General features: G+C 41.6%; 1 protein-coding gene across 2 annotated transcripts in view; it reads right to left on the bottom strand.

Moving 5' to 3' along the window:
• Positions 1–3,962: 3,962 nt before the first annotated feature.
• LOC105546449 (N-acetyllactosaminide beta-1,6-N-acetylglucosaminyl-transferase) overlaps positions 3,963–13,988 on the bottom strand; it is a 74,846-nt gene continuing 64,820 nt past the window's right edge. For both annotated transcript variants that reach the window (XM_011989641.1, XM_011989640.1), the window contains exons 2-3: positions 11,804–11,896; positions 3,963–6,882 (exon numbers count right to left, since the gene is read on the bottom strand). In XM_011989641.1, the coding sequence (XP_011845031.1) occupies positions 6,692–6,882; positions 11,804–11,896 (284 nt within the window). In that variant the 3' untranslated portion in view covers positions 3,963–6,691. The remainder of the gene's footprint in view (positions 6,883–11,803; positions 11,897–13,988) is intronic.

Below are 13,988 nucleotides of genomic sequence, written 5' to 3'. Positions count from 1 at the left end.
TGACCCCCTCAAGTGGACTGCCTTAGAGTTGTGAGCCCTTAAAAGGGATAGGAATTGCTCCCTTGGGGAGCTCAGCTCTTGAGACAGTAGTCTTGCTGATGCTCCTGGATGAATAAACCGCTTCCTTCTTTAACTCGGTGTCTGAGTGTTTTGGTCTGCAGCTTGTCCTGCTACATCATCACCACACATCTGCTTTCTTCTCCACCGTCTTCTGAGGGATACGACTATGGACTTGCTCTCTCTCTCTCTTCCATCCTTTTCTTTCATCTCATTTTCATAGTCTGGAATAGAGAATTTTCTTTTCCATATGTCAGCCTGTTTAGCTGCTGTAACAAAATAGCATAAGCTGGATGGCGTGGAAATGACAGAAATTTATCTCTTATGGTTCAAGATGCCAGCAGATGTAGTGTCTGGTGAATCCAACTTCTTAGTTCTTAGATTACACCTTCATGCTCTATTGTCACATGATGGAAGGAGGTGGCTCTCTGGGGACTCCTTTATGAGGCCAGTAATCCAAACACCCCAAAGGCCCCACGTGCTAATACTGTCACCTTGGTGATAAGGTTTCAGAATATTAATTTGGAGGCGGGGCATGAATATTCAATCTATACCACCATAGCACAATTTTCACCAGGAAATATCACTTGAGACCAATCCCTTGCTGTCATTTGGTCTACTCTGATATCTCTACATATTATTGGGACTCACCTTACCCATCTCGTCTGTCCTGTGCAAAGGTAAATGGCAGCTGTTACCAACTCTCGACACACAGCAAACATAGACTTAAAAACACAGCAAAACTGATTTTGATAATAGAACTTTGTTTCTGTAAGATGCTGACATAAGGAGAAACTGAGTCAAAGATCGAGAACTCTGTACGGTTTTTATAACTTTTCTCTAAGTCTAAAATTATTTCAAAATTAAGCTTTTTTAAAAAAGCCCTCTAAAACCTTCATTTTTGCCTGGCTTACAGCCAATGGCCTGAACTTGAAACCATTCACTTTAACTAATCTGGCGTTAACTTTTTCAGTGACTTCTCCTAATATCCTGAGTCCTCCATCACATTATGCCTTGGGCTCATTTCTGCAGTCTGATACTTGATATTGAATGTCAGTTTTTGAGTCCTGTCTTTCTTTCTCAGGAACTCTTTTGGATTGTTCTTCCAGCCCGTCTCCTATAGCCCCCCAGATCCTTCCCGAGATGCAGGTTGGGCTTCCTGGGCTCAGACAGGATTGTCGAGGTTGACCTTCCATTCGGCCACTGTGGATTCCCATCACTTTCAGAGCTTGTAGGTGTTCCTCATGGAAAGGTGAGCAGAGTCAGCTTCACCCATGTCCTCCTCCTCTCAAAGACATCGTAGTTCCAAGGTCAGAAGTCAGCCCTTGGAGGTTGTCCACTTATGTGTTTTCCAATTGGCTTGACCCCTGAATGCCTAAACCATCCCATCCAGTAGAGGGAGAAGTTACAATAGACACCTTCCAGCTCAGGCATTTGTGTTCCCAAGCTCCAATTGTGTGGGTCTCTGTTTAAATGGATCCCTGCTCCAATCTCTTGCTTGGCATACGCCACGGTTCTCAATTCTAGCTGTTCAAAAAAAAAAAAAAAAAAAGGAAAAGGAAATAGAGAGACTAAAAAAACTGTTCAAAAAAAAAAAAAAAAAAAAGGCAGGGGCAGTAACCTTTTTCCTTACCTTTTGAATTAATATGTGGGGAAAAAAATTAAAAACAGCAGCACATTGTCGCCCATAATTATATCAGTCAACAAAAAAGAGATAGCAACTGGGATTTAAAAAATTAGAATCATAACATTTATATTTATTTTCTGCTATTGTAATTCTTAACTCAATAAAAGGTATCTACTAAAAAGCTATATCAAATCTCCAACAACAGTAATTCAACATGCTTTTTAATGTTGGAAACAACACAAGGAAAGCTGCTACCACTGCTACTATTTAAAATTGCATTATGGGCAGGTGCAGTGGCTCACGACTATAATCCCAGCACTTTAGGAGTCCAAGGTGGGAGGATCGCTAGAGACCAGGAGTTTGAGACCAGCCTGGAAAATATTGTGAGACTCCCATCTCTACAAAAATTAATAAAAATAAATAAAAAAATTAGCTGGGCATGGTGGTACACGCCTATAGTCCTAGCTACTTGGGAGGCTGATATGGGAGGATCACTTGAGCCCAGGAGTTTGAGGCTGAAGTGAGCCACGATCATGCCACTGCACTCCATCCTGGGTGACAGAGCAAGACTTAGTCTCTCTTTAAAAAAAAAGTCTAAAACAGCAAGTTGCAAAGATATATTATTTCTCTCATTTATATAATCAATTCATTTTGAAAAAATATGCCAGCATATCTATGTGTTTATGGTATTCCCACTGTATACACAAGCACATACATATAACTGATGTTTGCCTCTATAACTGTGCTGTCCAATGATAGCCACTAGTCACATGTGGTTTTCTAAATTAATTAAAGCTGGCCAGGTGCAGTGGCTCACACCTGTAATCCCAGCACTTTGGGAGGCTGAGGCAGGTGGATCACCTGAGATCAAGAGTTCGAGACCAGCCTGGCCAACATGGCAAAATCCCCTCTCTACTAAAAACACAAAAGTTAGCCAGGCATGGTGGCATGCACCTGTACTCCCAACTACTCAGGAGACTGGGGCAGGAGAATTGCTTGAACTAGGAGGTGGAGGTTGCAGTGAGCCGAGATCGCGCCATTGCACTCCAGCCTGGGTGACAGAGTGAGACTCCGTCTCAAAGAAAAAAAAAATTAAAATTAAAGCTAAATAAAATGTAAAAGAGTATTTCCCAGTCATACTAGCTGCATTTCAAGAGCTCAATAGCTTGTGTGAGTGGCAATTATATTGGGCAGTGCAGATGTAGAACATTTTTATCATTGCAGAAATTCTACTGGACAGCACTGCTATAGATTACATCAGTACACTGAGAAACTATTTGAGAAGATATACCAGATATGACCAGGTGTGGTAGCTCAAGCCTGTAGTCCAGCACTTTGGGAGGCTGAGGCAGGTGGACCACTTGAGCCCAGAGTTTGAGATGAGGCAGGATAACATGGCAAAACCCTGTCTCTACAAAAAATACCAAAATTAGCCAGGTGTGATGGCGCATGCTTGTGGTCCCAGCTACTTGGGAGGCTGAGGTGGGAGGATCACCTGAGCCCAGGAGGTTGAGGCTGCAGTAAGCCATGACTGTGCCACTGCACTCTAGCCTGGTTGACAGAGTGAGACTCTGTCTCAGAAAAACAAAAACCAAAAAAGCAAATAAGTGATTAGGTCTGGAGAAAGTAGTGCACTTTCTATTCTATATTCTTCATTATTTCCATGTTTATGAGCATGTATGTATTTACTATTATAGTTTAAAATGTTTTTCACTTTAGTTTTAAAATATTTTTATTTGAAAAAAATATGATGGATAAGATGTCCTTTAAATGATTTTTTTTTTTTATTTTTAGTATTGATCATTTTCCATGTGTCTGTTAGAGGCAATATTTAGCAAACTTACAACTGAAATGCTGCTCAAAAACATTGGCACTTGATGAGTAATTATGGTAATATTAACATAAAACTTTTTCCTAATGTATATCTTGATTTTTTCAAATGAATAATAAAGGCAGGTAAATAATAAGTTAACCTATTCCTGTCTCAAATTTTAAAAACAGTTGTACCCTTACCCCCCCCCAAAAAAAGGTTATACCCAATTCAAATGACAATGATCTTCTATTGCGTCCTCTTTTCTCTATCACTCCCAGTTACTCTCCCCAACACCCCACAATGGGAAAGTGTAATGATTTTTCAGTGGATGGATGTTTCTTAGACAGGTATGCATGTATGTATGAATGTAAATTTTGCTTAATACCAGGAGAATTGCCTTGTTAGACATACCCTTTAGTGGATTTTTAACCAATTGTCATATAAAAATACACAGTATCCCCAAACTGGAAAACAATATATTAATTTATTCCCAAGAAAACAAAACACGGAACCTCATCGAAAACAAACATCAGATACAGTAGTTTCAGGGCATTCCCATGGCTGTCAGAAATCCACTAGCCCAAACACCATGCTCTTCCAACATTAAAGTGTTTAAGACATAAGAGAGATGACCAACAACATGCATGTAAACATCAATTCCAGAAAGATTTCTCATTCTACATGAGAAACATCCAGTGTAAAAAACGTTTCTTCTTCTCAGGTGCTGTCATTGAAATAAGTTGAAAAGAGACAATTTTTAAATTTCACTGCTGACCCTGAGTGCACTCCCTATCCCCCCACCTATTTTGTTTTGAGACAAAGTCTCGCTCTGTCACCCAGGCTGGAGTGCAGTGGGGCACTCTCAGTTCACTGCAACCTCCACCTCCTGGGTTCAAGCGATTCTCATGCCTCAGCCTGCCAAATAGGCATATGCCACTAAGCCCAGCTAGTTTTTATATTTTTTTAGTAGAGATGGGGTTTCACCATATTGGCCAGGCTGGTCTGGAACTCCTGGCATCAAGTGATCCACCTGCCTCGGCCTCCCAAACTGTTGGGATTACAGGCGTGAGCCACCGCGCCTGGCCCAAGCCAGAGCTCTTATAAGGGGGCTCATCCCATCATGAGGATCCCACACTCGTGACCTCATCTAAACTTCCCTTACCAAAGACCCCATCTCAAATACCATCACATTGAGGGTTAGGGCTCCAACACATGAATTTTGGGGGGACACAGTCCCATCTATAGCAATGGTAATTTGTGCTTGGAGCCCACTCTGGCCACCTTAGCGGGGCTGGCCTCTCTACATGTGGCCTTTGAGGGTTGCTTCTGTGACCAGCCTTCCCTATTCCTTAACTCTTTACCACCCAAAACAATTCCATTTTTTTCAGTAGCAAGAAAAAAGGTTTTACTTCAAAGTCATTCCCTTTAAATATGATTGACATTCAACAGGCACAGTTATAGAAAAAAAATAAAATTGTTCATTAAATGCGTCATCCATTGTAGTAACTGCTTTTTGTTAGAATAAATAAATATTTAGAAACTCAACGGTTTAGTATTACAGGAGTAGTAAAGTAGACTTCACATTTTTTCTGAGCTGACAGGAGTTCCTCTCAATATTAACACTGAGACCATTCTTAAAATCTACCCTCTCTGGTATACTAAATATGGCTTTATTTCACCTTCTCTCAGTAAATCCACCTCAGGAAATGAACCGAGAAGACCAGTAACAGAGTCCTAATTCTCACACAGAGAAATTGTTCCCTGGTGCTATTACCTTTCTAAGCCTCAGTTACTTCATCTGCAAAATGGGAGTAATTACATAAGGTCCTCAGAAGACTGTTGTGAGGTTTGAATGAAATTAGATACATAAAGGAATACCAGAATGGCTGGAACACAACAGGCCCCCTCTCCGTCTCCTCCTTTCTCCCTCTCTGTTGAATAATCTCTGATTTAACCCTTAATTTGTAATTACTGATCTCCTGGGTCTGGTATCATGCTACACAGCCCTGTGCATTCCTGTATTAAACTACAATCACTCTGCAAGATTCTCCAGAGGAGGCTTTCCGGTGTTGACATTATTGCCAAGATTTTTAGAGTGAAAAAGCTCTTGTGTTTCCTTTTTGTTTCAGTACATGTCCTGTGCATAAGAGACACTCAAGAAATGTTTATTGAATGTAGGCTGAATGAATGAATGGATGGATGGATGAGGGATAAATAACAGAGATGCTCATCTACAATTGAAGGCTCGTAAAAATCGAGCCACTACTATCAGTACCAGGCATTGTAAAGCTACTCAGAGCATACTATGGTTCAATTAAAAGCCTCACAGGATAGAATTTGGTCTCTATTTTGCAAGTAAGATAATATCAGGGAGAGGGGGGAATCACAGAAGAGGAAAGTGTTCCAGACTTCAGACTAGATCTATGTGATAGCACCTCTCTTGAATGCATATCTCCATTCTTGCAAGGACTTTTTAGTGTTCTCAAGGGAAGACATGACATAGGGACCAGCCTACATTCTGGCATGTAAGAGAGAAATGTTCTATTTCCCCGAGGTCCTTTTACTGAAGCAACAGACAGTGAATTCTGTCTTAAAGCATATCCTGTTTCTTGTTAATGACTTTATACTATATACAGAGATTTGGCCATGAGTAAACCAAAAATGCTAGTGTTGAAACTCAGAAACAAGATCTATTCTCCATTCAGGTAGCTTATGTTTTAAAGGAAATTGGTGAATTACCCAGAAAGCTGTTTCAGTATCTGTCTGGTTGAGCACAGTGGTGACAGTTAATGTGTTATAAAAGATTCCTTCTTCAAAGAAACCTAATTCTTAGTTTCCTAGATAGTATTATCTACAATCCTCTTTTTTATTAGAACATTTGAATATGAGTATCTGGTTCAAAGATGTGAGGTCATTTAAAATTATTGTTGATCCTAACAATAAACTAATATGGAGGTGAGCATCAAGAAACAGCAAGACTAAAAGTGGCCAAAGTGCCCAGATTGCTCTACCCAGCCATCCTGTTAGTGTATTTCACAGTGTCCAGTGGACATTTTAAGTATCATTATTTGCCAGGTCCTGAAGCTATAAACGTCCTGAAACCATTAACATTACGAAGGCAAAAGTCTCTCACAAAAACAGGCTCCTCTTCCCAACTGCCATTTCCCTTCAGTCATGAGTAGCTCATGAATAGCTCAAAAATACCAGCTGGGTTGTATCGCAGTTTCGCTCTGATTGAGGGTTCTTTCGCGATGCCTCAGTTCTAGGCATTCCACGGTAAGGGGGTAGGTATTAAGCTCAAACTTGTTAGCAAACAGGCTTGGTGAATTAACCAGCCACTTTAAGTCTCCGTTTCCATAGATACAAATACCATGTACATAGTGGCCTGCAAAAGAAAGAACAAGAAACAGAGTCAAAACATGCTTGCATTCAAAAGGGTGCTGAACTTACAGAATACTAGAGGTACTCTCTGACTAACTACAACTGTGCCAATGCTACAGGATTCAAATGAAATATGATTGTGCAGTCTCAGCCCACAAAGAACTGCAATTCTATTTAGAAGAACAAGAGGTACAAATACGTTATTCGAAAAAAACGAGAGTTAAATCATAGAAGGCATAAAATAACAGATGTTAATATTTTAATTGTGATGTTAATTACTGTTTATTATGTCAATATTAATATTGAAATTGTGTTAGTAACATAATAGGTGTTACAAGGCCATTCATATACAGTAGTCCCCCCTTATCTGCAGTTTTGCTTTCTGAGGTTTCAGTTACCCGAGGTCAACCATGATCCAAAAATATTAAGATATTTTGAGAAAGAAAGAGAGCATATGACTTTTATTCCACACAACTTACTTTTATTCACATAACTTTTATTACAGCATATTGTTATAATTGTTCTATTTTATAATTAGTTATTATTGTTAACCTCTTACTATGCCTGTTTCAAAAATTAAACTTTATCATAGATATGCATGTACAGGGAAAAACAAAGTACATTTAGGGTTCCATACTGTCTGTGGTTTCAGGCATCCACTGAGGGTCTTGAAATGTATTCCCCGTGGATAAGGGAGGCCTACTGTATTACTAAATGAGAGTTACAGATGAGAAGTCCTACAGTGGTACAGGTGGAAGAGGTCTTTATGGATTGCATAGGGTAAATCTTTTTCCTGAGTTCTAGGCTATCCAAGTGACTACTTTATATCTCTGCCTAGATGTGTAATAAACCTCAGTGATGTAACATGTCAATATTGAATTTTTTTTTTAACCTCAATAGCTTTTGGGGTGGGGACTTTCTGGGAGAGGCGGTTTTGTTAGGAATAGGTTAGAAACAAGAATAGTAGGAAGTTGCAATCATTTTCCAGAGATTCCTCTGGGCACATAGTAGGACAATTGCTGGTTGACCGACTTCACAGACTGAACGGTTGGGCCTTGTATCTCATAAGTATGGACAGTCCTTAAAGATTTTTGAATAGAAGAATCAAATGATGAAACTGATTTTAGCAAGATTAATTTTGAAGTGTTTTGCAGGGTACATTAGAAACCGGCTGCAGTAGTAACAAACTGGAGAGCTCGTTCAAAGTTAATGTCTGTGATGAGTGAGAAAGGGAGGATATTGAAGACGCTAGTACAGAAGGACAGACAGAATGTGGTGATTAATTCAGTGGACTGGGAAGAAGCATAAGAGAGAGTGGAAGTCACTGGGGAAAGACGCCAGAATTGTAGGAAGTGAAAGAATGACCAGGCGGCGAGAACCGAAAACACAGGTCTTAAGCATATGCTTAAGGAAATGGAAGTGAACAAGGAAAGAATCTTTCAGCCTGGAGAAAGCAGAGGGTTCATAGACAACTCGACGTCTTCAAGATAGGGGAAATGAGTACATGCTTTGTAGAGAAGGAAAAGAGGCAGCAGAAAGGGAAAGGCTGAGAATGCAAAAGGGTAAGGGTCCGAGAGAGGGGGCCCACAGATAGCTGAGACCATAGCTGGTGGTTTTTGTTGGGAGGATGGGTGACTTTTCCTCTTGAAACAGGAGGGAACAATGAGAGAATGTGTCCAAACCACTCTAAGATGGTGGGACAGCATGACATGACAAGGGACTAGATGATGAATTTTGATCACATATCTTGAAAGTTCTTTTTCGAGTTGAAATGGTCGCTTTTGAGAATAGGAAAGACTGTTTTAGCATAACCTTGTGATATGGTTTGGCTGTGTACCCACCCAAATCTCATCTTGAATTGTAGCTCCCATAATTCCCACGTGTTGTGGGAGGGATGCAGTGGGAGATAAATGAATCATGGGGGGCGGTTCCCCCATACTGTTCTTGTGGTAGTGAATAAGTCTCATGAGATTTGATGGTTTTATAAGGGGCTTCCCCTTTTGCTTGTCTGTCATTCTCTTTTTCCTGCCACCAGTAAGATGTGCCTTTTGCCTTCTGCCAGGATTGTGAGGCCTCCCCAGCCATGTGGAACTATGAGTCCATCAAGCTTCTTTTTGTTTATAAATTACCCAGTCTTGGGTATTTCTTCATCAGCAGTGTGAAATCAGACTAAGACACCCTGGGAACTTAAAGGTGAGCAGGAAAGCTGAAAAAGTGTCCCTTAGGAAGGGCACTAGGAAAATAATGGGTAAACAAAAGGATACGTAGGTAGCCAGGAGGCCTAGCTGAAGTTAGGTGACAGGAACCAATGATGGGCATGTCTTAAGAGAGTTCCACAACACCCTCCACCAATACTCTGCCTAGGGAAGTACAAATGGCAAAAAAGGCAGACGGTGGTAATGATTAGGGTTCGGAATCAGCCTTATAGGGTCAAAATGGCAAAGGGACCGAAAATGTTGGTGAGGACATCTTGTAGTGGCTGATTACAATACCCGGGTCAGACAGGGAGTCCTCGGAAGGAAACTCACAGAAGGAAAAAGCTTGAAATGTTCAATTCAAACAATAACAACATGGTTTAGGTGTGGACATAAAATAGTGAACAAACTGGTCAAAAATCCTAGCTGTCTTGGAGTTTCTGCTCTGGGAATAAAGACAGTAAAATAAGTAGGATGTAAGTAGGTGAAGGAAACTAGTAGAGGTGACAAAGACATTGTAATCAGAGATGGGCACTCCAGGTTGAAGATCATTCTAAGTGCTAAGAGGCCTGATGAAGGTAATACAGGTTGGGTGCGGTGGCTCATGCCTGTAATCCCAGCACTTTGCGAGGCCGAGGCAGGTGGATCACGAGGTCAGGAGATCGAGACCAGTCTGGCCAACATGGTGAAACCCCGTCTCTACTAAAAATACAAAAATTAGCTGGGCGTGGTGGTGGGTGCCTGTAATTTCAGCTACTCAGGAGGCTGAGGCAGGAGAATCACTTGAACCCAGGAGACGGAGGTTCCAGTGAGCTGAGATCGTGCCACTGCATTCCAGCCTGGGTGGCGAGAGCGAAACTCCATCTTTAAAAAAATTAAAAAATAAAAAAAAAGAACATAGGCAGGTGGCATGCACTATCCCCTGAAGAAAATATGGGCTGATTAAAGTAAATATATCAACATGCTTCAGAATGGACCGAAATTTCTTTATAGTGGCATGAGAACATTGCTGTCCACAGTGGGATGAGACCATCAAGAGACACATGAAAAAGAAGTTGGTGTAATGGAGAGTTGTAGAGATGGAGCAACTTGGAAATTTTCACCTGAAACATTTAACATTTAGGTGCAGGTAAGATGGGGCCGGGCACGGTGGCTCACACCTGTAATCCCAGCACTTTGGGAGACCAAGGGGGGCAAATCACGAGGTCAAGAGATCGAGACCATCCTGGCCAACATGGTGAAACCCCGTCTCTACTAAAAATACAAAAATTAGCTGAGTGTGGTGACATGCGCCTGTGGTCCCAGCTACTCTGGAGGCTGAGGCACAAGAATCGCTTGAACCCGGGTGGTGGAGGTTGCAGCAGTGAACTGAGATCTTGCCACTGCACTCCAGCCTGGTGATAGAGCAAGAATCCATCTCAAAAAAAAAAAAGATGGACTGATGAGTAGAGGCAAAGCCTTGTTACCATAGGGAGAAAAGGCCAAACCGCCATATTGTCATTCATTCACTGATTCATTCGTTCAAACAATCACTTACTAAATAAATATTTATTACATATTATGGGCTGAATTGTCTCTTTAAATTCATATGTTGAATCCTAACGCTGAGTGTCTCAGAGTAGAGACAGGGTCTTTAAAGAGGTAATTAAGTTAAAATGAGACCTTTAGGGTGAGCCCTAATCCAGTATGACTGGTCTCCTTAGAAGAAGAGGCGATTAGGACACAGACACATACAGAGGGAAGACCATGTGAGAACACAGGGAGAAAATGCCACCTACAAGCCAAGTGGAGAGGCCTCAATAAACCAACCCTGCTGACACCTGGATCTTGGACTTCCAGCCTCTAGAACTAAATAAATTTCTGTTAAGCACCCAGTCTGTGTCATTTTCTTATGGCAGCTCTAGCAAACTACTACTCATGCCTGGTATGTGCTGGGCAATATTCTGAATGCAGTGTGTGCCAGGACTGATACAAACTCTTCTTCATAAAGTTCTATAGAAATGGAAATGACTTAGGATTTCTAGTTCTTTTCCATTTGGAGGGGAACCCTTCTTGCTAGTGTCACCTGCCATCCATCATGCCAGAGCTGTGCAAACCCCAACAGCTCTCCAAGCCACTGGGAAGGCTGCCTGTAGGGGGAGCAGGGACTGGCCTGAGGATTGGGGACCCAGCTTTCTCTGTGGTGAGAACATGACATCACTTCTCCTCCTTATGGCTTTCCCCTCTGAATAGCTAGACTCTCAGAAGGCACAGCAAGAGGAATAAACAAGAAGAAAGCTGACTCTATAAGAAAAAAAAAAAAATCAGCCAGGTGTGGTGGTGCATGTCTGTGGTCCGAGCTACTTGGGAGGCTGAGGTGTGAAGCTTGAGCCCAGAATGTTGAGGCTGCAGTGAGCTGTATTCATGCCACTGCACTCTAGCTTGAATGACAAGTGAGACGCTGCCTCTAAAGAAAAAAAGAAAGCTGAAAACTAGCAAGGAGAAAAAAATGTCACTATGATTTGAACCCATCTTTCCATCTCCCTAGGTAATTATAAGTCGGAGAACATCAGTGAGATGTTTAAACTTATTTTTGAAGGACTGTGTCTTGAGCCTTTGGCTTGTCCAATAACTAACAGATTGGTCTAAATATAGCAGCGATTCTCTCTCCATGAGAACCCTGGATTCCAGAGCTACCTTCCTGCTAACACCAACAGGCAGTGGCCTAGAAGCATGGAACGAGAGCCTCACCGTGACAGCCTCCGTGACTGTCTTCCATGTCACTCCACTTTATAGCTCTGAGGTTTCCAGTCCAGGATGCATTTGGCATAGAGCCAGGAACACCTGCAATGTTGATAAAGAAAAAACGTAGCGATGAGAACCATGAGAGAAGGGCATCAATTGCATCAATTAAGCCTCTAAATCAGGCTTACTTTCTTTCAGTTTATTACCTTTCACATTTCACACAGATTGGTATGTACTGATCTACCCATCTTCTGTTTCCTCCAGTTGATCTTTTGACCAGAATTTTAGTTGTTGACTCATCATCTAATTAGTATAACATCTAATTCAATCAATATACAAATCAATATACTAATACAATTCTGATCCATTTACTAATACCTAATTCAGTTGGGGGGTGGGGTGCTGTAGGTTGGCATCTTGCTAAGCTAGAGTTTCTCCACCTCAGCACGATTGACACTTTGGGCTGGATGATTCTTTGTTGTGGGGACTGTCCTGTGTTTTGTAAGATGCTTAGCAGCATCCTTGGCCTCTACCCAATAGATGCCAATAGCACCGTCTTCTCAATTGTGACAACCAAAAACATCTGCAGGTATTGCCAAATGTCCTGTGGGTGAGCAAAATCACCCCATTTGAGAAACACTGTGCCAAGTGTTTCTCAATAACCCTGTCTATGAAATAAATTTGGGTCGGTCATAGAGATTGAAGGGCCTATTTAATCATAGTTAGACTCCAAGATTATAATATATAAATCATTACTAGAGAAGAAGTTGCCAGACATAGTGGCTCATGCCTGTAATCCCAGCATTTTAGGAGGCCGAGGTAAGAAGATCCCTGGGCAACAGAATGAAACCCTGTGTCTACAAAAAATAAAAAATTAGCTGAGTGTGGTGGCATGTGCTTGTAGTCCCATCCACTTAGGAGGCTGAGGTGGGAGGATCATGTGAGCCTAGGAAGGTCAAGGCTGCAGTGAGCTACTACTCACTGCATGTGCAATGATTGTGCTACTGTACTCCAGCCTGGGTCACAGAGCAGGACCCTGTCTCAAAAAAAAAAAAAAAAAAAAAAAATTAAAAAAAGAAAGAAAAGGAAAACATGGGAATCAACATAAATGCAACTAAAGAGAAATACTTTGCTTTAGAGTTACAGCATTTTCCACCAGTGAGTAATGCAATCTGAATGTAATTTTGATGCAATGGCACTATGCAAATGCTATCTGTACCCAAATTACAATAGTCCTCTCTTAGAAGATTCTTTTTAATTATTGATAAGATATATTGTGGTAGGCAGAATAATGGCTTCCACCCACCCCCTCAAACACACACATACAGAACAGACAAAGATGCCCACATCCTAATCCCTGGAATCCAAGAATATGTTATTTTACACGGCAAAGGGGGATTAAAGTTGCTGATCAGCCGACCTTAACATAGAGAGGTTGTCCTGAATTATCTGGGTGAGCCAAATGTAATCAATCACAGAGGTCCTCAGCATTGGAAGAGGGAAACAGGAGAGCTGGACAGAGTGACGTGATGTGAGAAGGCTCTCCTCTGACTCTGCCTTTGCTGTTTGAAGATGGGGGACAAGCCACCAGCCAGGAATGTGAGTGGCCTCTAGAAGCTAGAAAAGGCGAGGAACTGGATTGTATTCAGAGCCTACAGAAAGGAACCTGACCCAGCCAATGCCTGGATTTCAGCCTAGTCAGGCTTTTGTCCTGCAGAATTGTAAGACAATATATTTATGTTGTTGAAGCTGCTAAATTTGTGGTAATTTGTTTCTGTGCCAGTTAAAAAGCTAATACACATGCTAATGAGAAAAAAACTCAAGGGCTGTGTGCAGTGGCTCATACCTGTAATCCTAGTGCTTTGGGAGGCCAAGGCGGGAGGACTGCTTGAGGCCTGGAGTCTGAGACCAGCCTGGGCAACATAGTGAGACCCTATCTCTACTAAAAATTTTTTTTTTTTTTAATTAGCCAGGCATGGTGGCTAATGCCTGTGGTCCCAGCTACTCAGCAGGCTGAGGCAAGAGGATCACTTGAGCCCAGGAGTTCAAGACTGCAGTGAACAATGATTGTACCTCTGCACTCCAGCCTGGGCAACACAGAGAGACACCATCACCACAATTTTTTTTTTTTTTTTTTTAATTAGCCAAGCATGGTGGTGCACTCCTGTAGTCCCAGTTACTGGGGAAGCTG

Source organism: Mandrillus leucophaeus, unplaced genomic scaffold, assembly GCF_000951045.1.
Source record: "Mandrillus leucophaeus isolate KB7577 unplaced genomic scaffold, Mleu.le_1.0 Scaffold36, whole genome shotgun sequence".
Classification (NCBI taxonomy): Eukaryota; Metazoa; Chordata; class Mammalia; order Primates; family Cercopithecidae; genus Mandrillus; species Mandrillus leucophaeus.
This window is presented reverse-complemented; position numbering and strand designations above follow the sequence as displayed.